Source organism: Electrona antarctica, assembly GCF_951216825.1.
Source record: "Electrona antarctica genome assembly, chromosome: 1".
Classification (NCBI taxonomy): Eukaryota; Metazoa; Chordata; class Actinopteri; order Myctophiformes; family Myctophidae; genus Electrona; species Electrona antarctica.
This window is the reverse complement of record NC_136806.1, coordinates 25,070,261-25,087,760: the sequence shown is the minus strand read 5'-3', so window position 1 is coordinate 25,087,760 and position 17,500 is coordinate 25,070,261. Positions and strand designations below refer to the sequence as shown.

Genomic DNA, 17,500 nt, shown 5'->3' with positions numbered 1-17,500 from the left:
TTTAGTGCTACTGTCATAGGTATCTCCCTACTTTGTATAATCCCTCCCCCTCTTCAGTTCCAAATTTGCATTTCGTCTTTGGAGACTGTGGGAGGGGAGGGGCGTGGGCCTTATTATAATGAATCAAAGATGTGGGAGGGGAGTAGCTGGGGTGTGGTGGAGAAAATACCACATCAGGACATTGTGGTACTGCAGCTAAACTGCTTAAAGGGACACTTCACCCTTTTTGCCAAATAATATATATCAATGACGTTTATAAGATTTAGAACACTTTCCTGGCGTTATTTTTTGTGTTATCTCTGGGTTTAGATATTTTAGATTAACGGATGGCTCTGACGTCAGAGACACTCTTCCGTATTGCTACCGGACTACATTGTCTCCTCACACTGCAGCTAGACCAGCCCCAAAACACAGCCGTCACGGACACTGCGATTTGTTCCACCTACAACCTTCGTTGACCGCACCCCCACATGCGCATTTGTTATTGTGTTTGTGTCATGTCGCCGTTGTCAGCAGAGCAGCACCAGAGAGACGCGCTATGTTGCCACGAATCCCCCCCCCCCCCAACTCTAGATTTATTATAATGATATGACGTGACTTGCCATAAACCATCCATTAACTCCCCATTCATCCAATTTGCATCTGCTTGTATTAAACAACATTAAACTCACCAACATTGCAGCTGTAGGGAAAGCTTGAATATCCACTTTCAAACTGCAAAGCTTTTGTTTCATAAAAATCCACCGAATCTTTTTCCCACTCAGCTCTGCACTTAGTTTTTCTTCTTTTTTAGTTCTATCTCACTACTAGAACTTTCTGACTCTGAGGTAGATAAGATTTTTGGCTGTCAACAGCATCCATTTGTTTTTTCAATGTTGTGGACCCGGAGCGTGGTGAAATAGTTGCTAAGATACGATACTGCATAGTGATTGGCTCTGCTGCATGCCTATGAAGAGTACTGACCAATGAGCTGAGCCTAGCGCCCTTCCAGACACCAGGTTCCAGTGTCTTGCTTTCCTGTTCCTATAGCTCAGTCGGCTGCCCCTTCTTATTACTGCATGGGAGCGAGTGACTGAGAATCACCATAACGCGCTGTCATTTTTCCACGAGACAAAAATACGGGATTAAGTGCGTCCCGTGTATCGGTTCATTACGGGACAGGTCTTTTAGTTGCCAAATACGGTACGATCGTATCTTAGCAACTATTTCACCACGCTCCGGTCCACAACATTGAAAAAACAAATGGATGCTGTTGACAGCCAAAAATCTTATCTACCTCAGAGTCAGAAAGTTCTAGTAGTGAGATAGAACTAAAAAAGAAGAAAAACTAAGTGCAGAGCTGAGTGGGAAAAAGATTCGGTGGATTTTTATGAAACAAAAGCTTTGCAGTTTGAAAGTGGATATTCAAGCTTTCCCTACAGCTGCAATGTTGGTGAGTTTGATGTTGTTTAATACAAGCAGATGCAAATTGGATGAATGGGGAGTTAATGGATGGTTTATGGCAAGTCACGTCATATCATTATAATAAATCTAGAGTTGGGGGGGGGGGGGGGGGGGATTCGTGGCAACATAGCGCGTCTCTCTGGTGCTGCTCTGCTGACAACGGCGACATGACACAAACACAATAACAAATGCGCATGTGGGGGTGCGGTCAACGAAGGTTGTAGGTGGAACAAATCGCAGTGTCCGTGACGGCTGTGTTTTGGGGCTGGTCTAGCTGCAGTGTGAGGAGACAATGTAGTCCGGTAGCAATACGGAAGAGTGTCTCTGACGTCAGAGCCATCCGTTAATCTAAAATATCTAAACCCAGAGATAACACAAAAAATAACGCCAGGAAAGTGTTCTAAATCTTATAAACGTCGTTGATATATATTATTTGGCAAAAAGGGTGAAGTGTCCCTTTAAGAAGCCAGACAGAAATGACACAGACTGCTTATATCAGAGAGGCTCAAACCATTAGAAATACGTTTGAGGGACATACAAATATGATATTAAATATTAAAAACAGTTTTAAAATGCAAGTTGTAAATTCCTTTAAGATATGCAGGAACTCAATAATATTTGAAACTTAAACTGCATAATTTAATTGGTGAATGCAAATAAAGCACATTATAGTATCAGCAGCCTCATCTGCTGTTTGTAAATGGTAAATGGTGCATTTATATAGCGCCTTTATCCAAATCGCTTTACTATGTGCATTACATTCACGCATTCCTACAAACATTCACAAACCATGTAAACCATGCAGAGTTTCAGAGTCTTGCTCAAGGACACTTTGAGATCCAACTGGGAACCTTCCGATTCCCAAGGGGCTGCTCTACCTCCTGAGCCACTGCCACCACTGCTGCCATGTATTCTCCCTGCTCTACCTCCTGAGCCACTGCTGCCATGTATTCTCCCTGCTCTACCTCCTGAGCCACTGCCGCCACTGCTGCCATGTATTCTCCCTGCTCTACCTCCTGAGCCACTGCCGCCACTGCTGCCATGTATTCTCCCTGCTCTACCTCCTGAGCCACTGCCGCCACTGCTGCCATGTATTCTCCCTGCTCTACCTCCTGAGCCACTGCTGCCACTGCTGCCATGTATTCTCCCTGCTCTACCTCCTGAGCCACTGCTGCCACTGCTGCCATGTATTCTCCCTGCTCTACCTCCTGAGCCACTGCTGCCATGTATTCTCCCTGCTCTACCTCCTGAGCCACTGCTGCCACTGCTGCCATGTATTCTCCCTGCTCTACCTCCTGAGCCACTGCTGCCACTGCTGCCATGTATTCTCCCTGCTCTACCTCCTGAGCCACTGCTGCCACTGCTGCCATGTATTCTCCCTGCTCTACCTCCTGAGCCACTGCTGCCACTGCTGCCACTGCTGCCATGTATTCTCCCTGCTCTACCTCCTGACCCACTGCCGCCACTGCTGCCATGTATTCTCCCTCGTCTTGTTTGCGGATAATAAGTAAAGGAGACATTTCAGTGTGTACGTGTCGAAGAGAGTACAGTACATGAACATCCAGTTCATGTTGCAGTCTGTCTCCCTTCCACCTAGGATATATATATTTAAATAAAAGCTATTCTGAGTACCACAAAGGTAAAAATTGCATTTTTTACTTGAAAAATGCAGAAAACTATGAAAAATCACACCCGTGTGAAGTGAGTGGTGCAACTCTGTGGGGGTGGGGGGGGGGGGGGGGGGGAGTTCCAGACCCACAGGAACGCACCCAGGGTGCCGCCCCACGTCCGAAACGGTTGAGAAATGACAGTCCCTCTACTGTACCCTCTACTGTACTGTCACTGTACTGTACTGTACTGTACTGTACTGTACTGTACTGTACTGTACTGTACTGTACTGTACTGTACTGTACTGTACTGTACTGTACTGTACTGGCACACCCGAAATCACCATATATACAGTTAATATGTGCGTGTGTGTTTGTGTGTGTGTTAGGTTGCGCACAGGTGCATGGTGAAAAACAACCATGCTGTTTTCGTGCTCACCCAGCCACCCACCCAGCCACCCACCCACACACATAGCTCCGTAAGGGAGTGGTTGCACCACTCAATAAAAAAAAAGTAACTTCATAAATTTGAACATTGAAGCAAACAAAAAGCACCCAGAAAAACTAATTAGGCTGCAGCAACAAACTGCAAAACAAATCTACAAACTTCTGCATAATTTCAAGTGGCTCGCTTATCAACGACAAACTGGTGGTGGCAAACTGTTTTAACAGTTTCTTCAGCACCATTGCCACCCAGTTGGTGAGAAAACTTCCCCTGCATTCAGGTCTTTACGGTTCTGATCACATCCAAGCTCACTATGAGAAATTAGGAGCTCAAAAAGATCCATTCTCATTTAAACCTGTGAAAACTGATGATGTACTAAAAAAACTCATCGCCCTTCAGCCAAACAAAGCCACTGGCCATGACAATGTCGGCAGCCTCTATTGCTCTAATAGATAGGTAGAGGGCGAAAATATAAAAATAATTATTTGCATTGTAATCCCCATAGGGGGATTTTAGATCTGTGTTAAAAATAAACATGTCATCCTGGCCGTTACACTCATATGGATATGAAGAATCAACTGACTGAGATAAAACGCTATTGTTACTGCTACTGAATTAGTTACATTTTCGCTAGAAACAGACTGTACCATATATGAGTGACTGACTGTCGCAAACAATACAGAGACACCTCCCTGACAATAATGCAGAGACAGCTTGTTTATTTTTGGACCACAATGCTTATATGAAACGATTTTATGATGACCCCATGTTATTCTCCAGAGAAATTATGTCCGTGAACCGGGCAGAACCAGGGGATGAGCGAGTGACGTCAGGACTTCGGCGCTCTATAGAGAGATTAATTCACGAACAAATCAGCAGCTACCTAGACGAGCGTAAACTGCTTTCCAACTGAATTCCAATCTGTCTTCAGAACATCCCACTCCACTGACACATGCCTACTGTATTTGAACGACTACATTAAACGTGAGGTAGACTCGGGCAAATACTGTGGCATAGTCATGCTGGACCTCCAAAAGGCATTCGACACTGTAAATCACTCAATTCTCCTGGACAAGCTGAAGCCGATCGGTTTCGTCCATCATTAAACTGGATGAAATCCTACCTGGAGGGAAGAGAACAATTGGTGGACATCAAAGGAACCATGTCCTCTCCCCTCTCAGTGAACTGTGGGGTTCCCCAAGGAAGCATTCTAGGGCCGTTACTGTTCCTACTTTACATTAACGACATGAATGCTGCCTGTAACTGCAAATTGTTCCTGTTTGCTGATGACTCAGCACTCCTGATTTCAGGGAGGACGAAATGCAGGTTGAGGAGGCTCTCAGTTCGGAACTCACCAAAATCCAAACTTGGCTTACCGATAACAAACTCTCACTACATCTCAGAAAAACAGAAACCATTATTTTTGGGAGCAAACATGCTCTCAGTAAAGTAAATGTAAATTATTTCAAGTCATAGTTGACGACATAGTCATCTCCAGCAAAGAAGAGATTACATATCTTGGCTGTATTCTTGACAACAAACTGACAGGTGAAAGCATGGCAACAAGGGTAATCAAAAAAGTAAACCAAAGAACAAGATTTCTGGGCAGAATTTCCTCGTTTGTCAACAAAAGTGCTCTCAAGACTCTAGTGGGAGCCCTAATTTAGCCCTGCTTTGACTATGCTTGCACCTCAGTTTTTTTTGGTGATCCCTTTGGAAGTGTGTTTGCCTGTATGTACTGATTACATTTCTGTGTGACTCTACCCTGTACTGATTATATTTCTGCCAATAAAGTATTCAATCAATCAATAACTCTCTCATTTCACTCACTTCTCCCTGTGCTTTCATATTCTCTGTACCGCACCCACGCACCCACGCACACGCACACACACACACACACACACACACACACACACACACACACACACACACACACACACACACACACAGTGACAAGGACAGTGACACTTCCTTGGATCAAAGACAATTTTCTTCAACAGCGAGTCTCTGCTGAGCAACGTTAGGAGAGCAGGCCTCATCTGTGGCCGGGAAATTGGGCAAGATATAGAATCCTAACACACCGCTGAGGGCCTGATTAAAACAGAAAGCAGGCAGACAGTCGCAGAGGAGACATGGAGAGACAGAGCGGCGGTGGGGAGGGGGTCGGTGTTTTGTGCTTAAAGATAAAGTGGTGGAGAGATGTGGGGTAGGTGAAGAAAGGGGGGTCTTTTTTTTGGTTAATGGGGTACTATATAAGACATGTAGTGAGAGGGTAGACACCTGCTGTCCCAATTATAGATATCTCCAGTCTGAGTAAACACAGTACCATAATGCCCGGCCAAAAACACACTCCTAACAGCGTGTGGACAAACCAGCACTCAGCAGGAGGTGTGTGTGTGTGTGTGTGTGTGTGTGTGTGTGTGTGTGTGTGTGTGTGTGTGCGTGCGTGCGTGCGTGCGTGCGTGCGTGCGTGCGTGCGTGCGTGCGTGCGTGCGTGCGTGCGTGCGTGCGTGCGTGCGTGCGTGCGTATGTACTGTAGCATAAGCACTTCAATTTCCTGTGTACGTGTGCACAGGTGTGTGTACTCAATTACCCTCTAAAGAAATAACAGGAAGGAGGCGAGAGGGGATACTGCTGGAGGAAGATTTTAAATTGATCCCTGTCCTGCAGTTAAGCATAATATAACTATAAATTGGTGTTTTGTGCACGTGTGGAGACGAGGGATTTCTCTATATCCAGCCCAGCAGGGAACATTTCACCAAACATACACTGAGTTACTGTGAGCTTAATGATTATTATGAACAGTTACACAGTTACACAAGCCAGCTAACATGCGTCTAGGGGGGGGGGGGGGGGGGCTGTCCAAGTGGTCCAGGCACATGCCACATATAGGCTTTGGCCTGCGCGCGTCGCGTGTTCGTGTCCCGTTCATGACGACCTTTGCTGCATGTCTCTCCACGGGTGCAGTACTTAGTTTAGACTGTATTTGGTTTAGACTAGTCATTGGTTAGACCAGTCATTAGTCCTACAACTAAACCTATCTGAAACCCTCACCCTGCCCCACGGGGCAGCACACCTAAACCTAACCTTAACCCATGTCTAACCAATGACTATACTAGTCTAAACTAAGTATGCACCTCTCCCTCTTTCCTGTCTATCTTCACTTGATACTATCAATAAAGGCAGAAAAGCCAAAAACAAAGAAGTGACTATAGGGATGCACCTATAGATTATTTTCTATTATTATTATTCTATCGATTACTTTAGATTAACCAAATAAAAAGAAGAAACAATATGAGTATGCAGCCTTATGGCGTCACGTTGCACTGCGTTCAGACTATGCAGCCTTATGGCTTCACGTTGCACTGCGTTCAGACTATGCAGCCAATACGGCTTCCTGTTGCGGCGTTCAGAGTATGGGTTATATGCCGTTCAGGGTTTTATGGGTAAATCTCCCATTGGCATAGGAGGCAGCCAATCATAGGAGGCAGCCAATCATGACTAGTTCGCTACTACGGCCGCTAGTAGAGGTAAATCAACAGCCTCTTTGCAAGCAGCTGGCAAAAATAAATGATATATCAATGAATTGATCAACCACTTAACGGGCGACATCTCCATATAATTGGTCCTCACTAATGCTGATTAAATGGTACCATTTTTGTCTACTTGGTCTGTGTCTTATAGAGGGCTGTGGATAGTTCAGAAACCTGCCTACCAGTGTCATCATCGATGGGAATCCAAGCCAATAGAAACTGCAGGCTTTCTATTCCTGGAAATGTAGCATGCTATAATGGAAGCTATTGCTCACGTGTCACTAAAAATATTGTTTGAAAAAAAAGGGAAAGAAATCCTGCCTAATGATGATGTAAGAGGGTTTCTGAAGTGTCCACAGACTGAGTCGATTTTTACCAGCTGCTTTAGCTGCTGGTCAAACACAGCTCATGAAATGTAGACGACCTAGTCACAGTCACAACCTCCTCCTGATTGGTTGCCTCGGGTTGCCAAGTCCGCTTATTCCCCACAAAACCTTTGGCGGTGGGTTGGATTATTTCTGTCACGACAGTTGGCAACACTGGCAGCAACCCATAACAACCCATCATCTGCAAGAGTGCACAGCATGAACACTCACACAGCCAATGGGATTGGGATAGCATTGTAGCCAGCAAGTTGCAACAACAACCCACTAGTCTTTATCACGTGGTGTGCCAATGTTATTTCACCAAGGGATTCTAGTCTGCAGACCCCTGCGCCGACCTCCGCGGAGACCCCCGCTGTACCCGCGGACCCCCGCATCGACCTCCGCAGGGAACCCTGCTGTACCCGCGGACCCCCGCGCAGACCTCCGCGGGGACCCCTGATGTACCCGCGGACCCCCACGCAGGCTACCGCGGAACTCCTTTATACCTGCCAAGCCAATGTCAACACTACAACTGACAGCTGTGCGTGAGGTGCGATATATGATGGTTTGGAGAATAGGCTACCTGAACGAGAGTGTACAAATACAACCAAATGGACCCATGCATAAGAGTCCATTTGTACAGTCTCAGAGTTTATTTATATAAAAAGGTCCTTTGGTTCCATTTGTAGTAGGTTACACTCTCAGACTTACAGAGTCACCTGGACAGATGCTGTTGTTGTTTCCACACGTAAACACAATTACAGATAGACACAGATATTTACATTTCATAGCACAATTCTGCAGATATAATAAGGGAGCTGGTTATTATGACTGTGTCATCAATTATTGTTTTTAAATACATTTTATCATGAGCATTAGTGAGGAGTAATTCTATGAAAATAGGTTGAAATAAATGGGTGAAGTTATCCTTTAAAGCGGCATTCCACTCATTTTCAACATTTTACTATGTCATTAATATAACTTAGAGCTGTTATACAAAAACAATAATAAAAAAGTCCCCTGTGTTTCCTAGAACTAGAGGTCTGAAAAAAATCATTAACATGGTGAATCACATCTTGATGACATCATCAAAATGTGATTCACCATGTTAATGATTTTTTTCCCACAACAGCTCTAAGTTATATTAATGACATAGTTAAATGTTGAAAATGAGTGGAATGCCCCTTTAAGTGTTATTTAATACTTAATCGCACAACGGTGTCATGCAAAAATTGTGGAAATGTGATGTGTTGTGAGCTTGTAGATCTGCTATCTATCACTATTTATGAAATTATTTAAACCTTCACCTATAATAACATGCCAAAATACGGATTGACGATTATTAATCGGTTATTTTATTAAATGATCGAGAATCTGTATTTTCTTATAGTTGATGAAATCAATTCGTTCGATTAACAGTTCCACCTACATACACGTAATACACCTGTAGTCTTGCTTTTAAAAACATAATGCATGTACAAAACATACATATTTTTCAATTCAAGCAAACATGGATAAATGGCTCAAATGTCCAGTCACCAATCATCAAGGACACTCACCATTACCCCACAATCCATTCACTTCACTTACAGTGAGTCTGCAACCATGGCCAGGTAAGCTCTGCCTTTGTATCGAGAGTGCCCGTACCACCTGATTAGTGAACTGTTTCCACTTGCCTAGCATCAGAATGTTGAACAAGCGCCTGTTGTCAGGTGGTCCTGACAGCACAGGCCGCCCCACTGAATTACAATTTAGGCATTTAGCAGACACTCTTAATCCAAAGCGATTTACAGTAAGAACATGCATGGTAAGCATTCATCAAATAGATGCATTCAAGAATCATAAGCAAGATAAGAACCTAACATCTGTCTAACAGTATGAGTTATAGAGTGTTATGTCTACATAAAATGTAGACATATCTAAATTACCTAAGTACGGTCGTCAAGGCTAGTGCAAGTGCTACAGCAAGTGCTACGGACTAAGATACATACCTTCTGTATGTATAAGTGCAGGCTAGGGGCACTCTGATGTACAGTAGGATATTTTTATATTTTGAATTCAATCCTCAAAGCCACAGTGGGTGAGACATTTTCATAATATCAATTTGGGATTTCCACAGATTTGTGATAAACATACCCTAAAGAGATTATGAGCTTAGTTCTTTCTCGCCCTGTCTATCCGGGGTTATGTTGAAAGCTCAGATTATGTGTCAAATAGTCAGAGGCATTGATATGTAATCCCATATTCAGAACATTTTGAATGGATTATCTCTCTCCTGCTCTCTCTCCCTCCCTCCCTGGCTCCCTGGCTCAGTCCCTCTCTCTGTGACTTCTTCCCCATTAAGTGTCTGGCAGTATGTGCACATATATTTGGACAATTGATGTAAGTGTGCCTGCTTTTGTGAGGGTGTGTGTGTGTGTGTGTGTGTGTGTGTGTGTGTGTGTGTGTGTGTGTGTTGAAAGTGTTCCTTAGACTCAGACAAAGGGAGAAGTAGGACATCTATTCTGTGAAGTACAGACGATGCTTTGTCTGGTCAGACTATTTCAAGAAACTCGCACACGCACACACACACACACACACACACACACACACACACACACACACACACACACACACACACACACACACACACACACACACACACACACACACACACACACACACACACACACACACACACACACACACACACACACACACACACACACCACAATGGGAGTGCAGCAGCATACATCTGCGTGTGGCAGCATAGTGGGGTTGGGGGATATAGAAGAGGATAGAGCACACACCTTCAGTGTAAGAGGCAAACGGCTCGGGCTCCAGAGAAAGGGTAGTGATGTCGGAGCACAGCACCTGGATGGGGTTCAACATCCTGGGGGAGGAGTCCAGGGTGGAGAGGGGTGGGCAGGATGGGGCGGAGCTCTTCAGGCTATAGCCAGGAGCAGCCCTGCAAGAGGAGCAATGGGGGGGGGGGGGGGGGCAGGTGAGGAAGGGAGGGAGGATAGGAGGGCGGGAATGGAGGGGGCAGGTGGGGTTGACGGACTGAGTTACTGTGTCACCATATCGGCCACTGGAATATACCACAGAGAAGCGGTAAGTAACGTGTCAAATATAGCATGTCTACATGTCATAATACGTCTACAGTCACAAACCCAGTATTGGGGACAGTTGTGTGTGAGGTGAAGAGAGACAGTGACACACAGCGAACAGCACAGACACTCAACAAAAGGCCATACTATGTTGTACTGTATGTTATGCATCTCTCTGCAGCCTGCACTCAATGCACATTTAAGTAAACCCGAAGGTGCTGCAGTAAAGGATGCAACGAGAGAGAGAGACAGAGAACCAGGAAGTGAATATAGGCCTTTCTCCCTTGTATTCAACGACAGAATTTTCACTTGTGAGACAGCAAATGCACAGTACTACTGTACAGTATATACCTCCTTCAATCAGAACATCATCATCACTGGGGTCAGGGGGGGTGGCCTAAAGGTTAGAGGAGTGAGTTTGTAACCGGAAGGTTCAGGGTTCGATACCCCGGATCAGCAGAAAAGATCTGGGCGGGGAAGTGAATGACTACTACTTACCCCTTCCCAACACTGCTAACGTGCACTTGAGCAAGGCATTGCCCAACTGCTCCAGTGGAGCTGCTCAGCAGCCAACAGTATAACGCTGTGTTCAGATATAGTAGCATGGCGCATGGAGCATGAAGCTCCCGCATAACGTTAAAAGCACTAATTGGACGTGTCCGAGTTGCAGCTGTCACTCATGCGTCAGTGTGTGTGTCTGCTTATGTTGCGATGAACAAACAGACTGTAAGATAACAGCTGTAGATGGGAATTGGTCAACCTGACTACATTTATGTTGTCAACCCATGATTTATAAATATTAAATAAGCTGCCAAATTGCCTAAACGAGCAGTCTGCACTTTTTCGCCACTCTGAGTGCACTGCTGTCTGGGCACAGAGGAGACTGGAGTGCCGATCAGAGTGACCACCGCAGCTCAATGGAGACCATTTTCATCATCTTAATGAGTAAGCTTAAACCATTGCTTCACAGGAACAACATTGTTGTAACTAAGAGAATCACAGGGGAATATTGTGTTGTACACACAAATTAACAAGTAAAAAAATATTAATGCAGTGCAATCCGTCACTGACAGACCAGAGACGGCTTTTTGCTGTCCAGCTTCACAGTGCTGAGGAAAAGCATGAAACACTCGTTTACATTGCATTGTAAATCTAAGCTAGTATTTTGCACCGTGCTTTTCAGAGTGAATGGGTCATGACTGAGACTAGGGTTGTGCTGGGCAGCTCCCAGATTTTAAGCCATTAAGACCGGGAAAGCAGCTGTGTCATTTAAGATTTGATGTATATTAATATCAACATACGTTTTTCAGAAAACTCTCAGAACAGTGCTTCTCAAAAATAGCAGATATACAAGTCCAAAGCGGGTAACTTCGTGCCACACTGCAAGCTGGTACATCTGCTACTTTTGAACATTTTAGAAAAATCTTGAAAGCGTTTGAATAATCTTGAATCATTTAGAATTTTCAAACACACTTCTCTTTTGGGGGTTCCTGGGACAAAACATTTTCAGATGGGGGTCCATGGCCATATATCAATTTTGGGGGTCCTTCCTTGGCACAAAAAAGTTGGTTTTGAAGGCATTTGTAGAATCGTCCTCAGGTATTATGGGTTGATGTGAGTGTGAAGCAGGGTGTTCCTGAAAAAGATCATTTGTTCTCAGCAAACTACCCCCTGGTTATAAATTAACCTGATGTAATCAAGCAATATCACATTAGAAGGAGTGGCTGTTGTACTGTTTATCATCACAGCTGTGCCGGCCATGTGCCGAGGATAACCACAGTGTGATATGACTACTGTACAGGTCTACTACAAACTCTTTATCAAGTAATAGAAGACAACGGTTTTATCATTTTGTCAACTTTTGTTTATTTGGCTCTGCCAACAAATACAGTTTGTTCAGGATTACTATCACAGGAAATGTTGCTATGCAACATATAAAATTGACACTGCTGTTATTATAGTATTTCAGCACCCGGTGGGAATGCCTCTCGTCAATGCCTCTCGTCAATGCCTCTCGAATCAAACTGTTGAATAATCCTTACTAGTCCGGCAGCCGAGGTGGCCTAAAATATTGTCTATATATACATTCATGAATCCACTTGCTGACCGGCTGTCGGCTGCCCAAATGTGTCCAAAATGTGCTGACCTCATCACATTTGTCATGATGTCTATGGCCGTTTTTAGCTCAAGGAGTGTATTTTGTGCAACACTAATGCTTGGAATGGATTCAGAATCATGAGTCACATGCTACTTAAAGCAAAAGGAAAGTTTGACATTTTTTCCTGCCATAGTATGTTATAAAAAACTATAAAAAATATTTACCTATTCTCATAGCCGGTCAGCAAGTGGATTCATGAATGTATGTATATACTATAGACAATATTTTAGGCCAATAAAAAAAGACTATACCTAATTTCCCACTTTAAACAAAAGAAGCCTGTCGGCTGCCAGACTATACCGTTGGTGTGTCTAATAAAGTCTGCTATAGTATGCAACCCACTGACACACCAACCGAAGGTGAGATTGTAGAAGGAGAGAATATTCTGTAAGAAGCCAAAGGGCATAATAGAGGATAGGGGACTGGGAGGAAAGGAAGATGGAGGGAAGGAGTGCAAGCCAGGGTGACAGAGGTTAAACATCCCTCCTCTCATTGGAATGTATGGGCACGGAAAAAACTGAAACACGGGAGGGAGGCCTATACAAACACACTGTTGTGTATATGCACGAACATTGTCCCACATATACAAATACATACACCACAGGCCGGTGCCAAAACAAAAGACACTCGGCTCACACACACGCCGCGTACGCACACACTATGCCACGCCACACACGCACGCATGCGCGCACGCACACACACACACGCACACACACACACACACACACATTCACACACGCACACACACACACACAGTGTTTGAGCAGGCTTTACAGCGCTGTTAGATAATTGTTTGGCAGACACACTACTTCAGAACCAGGCAATGGTTGGAAATGCATTAGAGAATGGCTGGGGGAGGGAGGGATGGTCAGAGAGAGGGATGGAGGGGGGTGGGGGATGGGGTGAACACAGAGAATAGGTAGGAGGAGAGGAAGAAGATGGAGAGGCAAATTATGAAACACAGTGTGTGTGTGACTGACGGCGGTCTTCATTAGGCGTGCTCTCATGGGAGTGCCTCTGGGCTTGTTCAGAATCTCCAGTAATTTTGTTTCTGTACTTAAAAACAACCATCCCTTTTCACTATGGCCTCCAGTATGTGTCCATGAGACCAATAAAAAAGAGAGAGCGAGAGCTAAAGCAAGAACGAGAGAGAGTGTGTGCGTGCGTATGTGTGTGCGTGTGTGCGTGTGGCCCGGCGCCACAAAGGTGCCAGAAGGGGCCTGGCACCCTCAGTTGCAAATTCTGCACCCTCAGTTTTATGTACATATTGTTTTGCTATATAAACTGCACCCTCAGTAATTTCATCCTGGAGCTGAGCCTGGTGTGTGTGTGTGCGTGTGCGTGTGAGTGTGTCTGTCACGAGATGTGAGCAATAATTAATATAGCTATTATTGGTGGGTGGAGCCGTGCTGTCAATCATGCAGGACTACCATGAAATACCATGCATGCGTGGCATCATGGGCTGTTGCTATGGCAACGGTGGGTGGATGTTGATTGACGTTAATAAGGGGAGCATAGGTTGGTTAGACATACCAATAGTCCTAAAGTCATTAGTCCAACAACACCGTCACTCCCGACATGCATGGCCGGTTACAGATCACCCGTGGCTCCCGACATGCGTGGCGGGTTAAAAACTAACCTGTGGCGGGTTAAAAATCACCCGTGGCGTCCGCGTGCGGTTAGGGTTAGGTTAGGGTTTTTGGTAGGGTGTCGGACTCATGACATTTCGTGCCACAAAAACTAATTTTGTTCTGAAGGAGAAAACCAAATACACCTAGAATCCACATGTATGGATGTATACTTTACTGTACATATTATTTCTTTGGATTTCTAACTGTTTATATGATGTTTTTGCATCGTACTTTATGCCAAAATGCATGCTGGCGTGGCATGGAGGCGGTTTTGCGTATACCAAGAGATGGGGCCGCTGGGACAGGAATTTACTTAGTGAGAATCCTGACATAACATTTCATTAAAGCCAAGCATGTACAACAAATGTCTATCTACGTGACTATGTCCTGTAAGTAGACGTAGAAATAAAACTAGACTAATCATTGTCAGCCTTATTTTAAAGAGGAAGTCCGTTTTGGTTGTAACCAAGCTGCCATGACAGTGAAAGACAAAGTTGTTATGATGATGCGGCTGCTGTTCGGAGCGCTAGTAAGTAAACAAGAACCCACATGGATTAAACATACAAGCTTTTAGCCAAAGTTCATATATTTACAATATGAAAACCATGCATCTGTCACTTAACACAATCTATGCGAACCACAAGATATATCGTATTTAGCTATTAAACCATTAATCTGAAATTATTATTTTTTACCAGATTTTAGCTTCCGTCGCTAGCCACCGCTTGCTTCCATGGTAGAAGGACGATGTTAGGAGCTTAATAAAATTCAACTTTTTAATTTTTTTTGTTTTTTGTGTATTTTCTATCCCCACAAATATGCAATTTTGAACAATCAGGATTTCTCATCATATAGGGGCTTTATGGAAATTGCTCTCAGGAACAGCTCAACTATTTTGGTCGTATTTGTGATGTCATCAATGTCACTCTACTTTGTATAATTCCTCCCTCTTTTCAGTCTTCAGTTCCAAATTTGCATTTCCACTTTGTTTACAATGTCCGCCATTGTTGATTTTCCAAGCTGGCATGGAATGGAAAAAAGCCTGTGTTTATCTAGCATCAGTATTATAATGACTCAAATATTAAGTTGCATATCAGCACCCCACCACCCCAAGACATTGTGGTACTGCAGCTAAAACAGCTTCAGAAGCAAAAAAGAAATGCCATGGACTGGTTATATCAGAGTGGTGATTGAGGCTCAAACCATTAGAAATACGTTTAAATATTAAAAGCTGTTTTAAAATTCATGTTATAGCTGCTTTAATTTGACCTCCCTGGCCGATTATCACTTCCGTTCCGGGTCATGCGGCCGGACCACGGCTCTTCTTCTCTGCCTATTTCGTGCATTCTGTTGGCACTGGCCCCGGATGGCCGTCTATGGTAATGGGAGGGAATGTGTTTTAAACCTGGAACCTCCGTGGCATTAGCTGAGTAGCTAATTAATTGTATCTGTGTTTTAGCGCCACAGTAGGCTACGCCTGCAGAGTCGAAACAAACTATAAAGTCCATAGACTTGGCTGGCGACAGAGAATTTATAATTAGGCTCTAAACGAACATTAAAAGTCCATAGACTTGGCTGGCGACAGGGAATTTATAATTAGGCTCTAAACGAACATTAAAAGTCCATAGACTTGGCTGGCGACAGGGAATTTATAATTAGGCTCTAAACGAACATTAAAAGTCCATAGACTTGGCTGGCCTATGACGTAATTTCAGAAATGGACCTAAACAATGTTCAATTATGCTGCATTCACATGGAATCAGGCAAGTGGTAGACGGCAAACCGGAAGTCATTTTAGTGGACAGGAGCAGGACGGTAAACGGAACAGGACGGCACGGCAGCCAGAACCAGCGACGGTAAAGGCAGACGGCATCAATGTTAAAATATTTAATTATTTAATATTTTTTATTTTTACCGTTCCGTGCCGTCCAGCAGGTTTTGTCATTTGCCGTCTACCGCTTGCCTGATGTGAATGCAGCTTTAGAGATAAACAAACATGAACACAGACAAAACATACATGCGCACACACACACACACACGCATGCGCACGCACACACACACCCACGCGTGCGCACACACACACCCACGTGTTGTCACACATCCACGTGGAGAGAGATCACAAGCTTCAGTATTGAATTGCATTGTACAACTCTGTGCGTCTGCCTAAGAGAAATCACATTACAGCACACAGACACAGGAAACATTACTCCGCCTTCTGTAGTGAAATGAGATCACAGATGAGTTCACAGCACATTCACATCCCCCTTAACCATTTCCGTCCATCCGACGTGTCCACACGTCCTAGGGAATCCAATCGAGGGATGCATTGGACGTGTGTACACGTCCTAGCGCATCCTCAATGATATCAGGCGAGGGGTAGCCTGGGCACCATTTCATTTGGGTATATGATCCTGTCGGCAGCGGATGATAGTCGACAGGCAGGAACAACAGGCGGCAACTTCCTTTTCCCTCAAACCGATTTTTCTCAATAAAAGCTACAGGCTACGAGAGCTTTTATTGAGACAAATCTGTTTGAGGGAAAAGGAAGTCGCCACCTGTTGTTCCTGCCTGTCGACTACAAAACAATACTACAACATGACGTAAAGCAAAGCAAAGCAAAGTTCTTTGTTTACCCAGGGTGAATGGACTAAGCTCGAGATGCTTGTTTACAGCCAGACCCTGCTCATAGAACATTTCATGGTAGGGGTTCAATGCCTTGCTCAAGGGCACTTCAGCGGTGGTAATTTTAACGTGCCAGTCCGGGGATTCGAACTGGCGACCTTCCGATAACAAGACCGCTCCGCAAACCGTTAACCCCATAACTGACCCACGTAACGATATCATCCGCTTCCGACCGGATCATACGGACTTTTGAAACAGAGACCAGGCTTTCCTCCGAGGTGGTGGAAAGCCTGGTGAGGCGAGGTTAGACGAGGGGAGAATATTCAGATTTTTTTCCTTTTTTTTTCTCGAGTGAACCTCTAAGGCCACCGTACTTTGCTTTTCAGTCATATTAGCTTACCGTTCACTAGCCTGTTAGCGCGGCAGAAAGAATGCCTCGTCTCTCCTAATCCAGGGCGCTCTCCTTAGTTTTGATCTGATGGATATACTAAGCGCTTAATTTCTGCTCCTCGTCCGCCTCTCGATAAAAATATGAACGCTTTGGAGCTTCTAGCAATATAATAGAATCGAGACCAAGGTAAGCTAGCAAAATATTCAGAGTAAAAGC

At 44.4% G+C, this 17,500-nt stretch overlaps 1 protein-coding gene across 5 annotated transcripts in view; it reads right to left on the bottom strand.

The window, feature by feature from the left end:
• LOC306931374 (serine/threonine-protein phosphatase 2A 55 kDa regulatory subunit B gamma isoform) overlaps positions 1 to 17,500 on the bottom strand; it is a 52,145-nt gene that overhangs the window by 23,476 nt on the left and 11,169 nt on the right. For 3 of the 5 annotated variants that reach the window (XM_079512750.1, XM_079512751.1, XM_079512753.1), the window contains exon 4: positions 10,183 to 10,340. The exons of the other annotated variants lie outside the window; for them this stretch is intronic. In XM_079512750.1, the coding sequence (XP_079368876.1) occupies positions 10,183 to 10,264 (82 nt within the window). In that variant the 5' untranslated portion in view covers positions 10,265 to 10,340. The remainder of the gene's footprint in view (positions 1 to 10,182; positions 10,341 to 17,500) is intronic. 5 annotated transcript variants of the gene reach the window in all.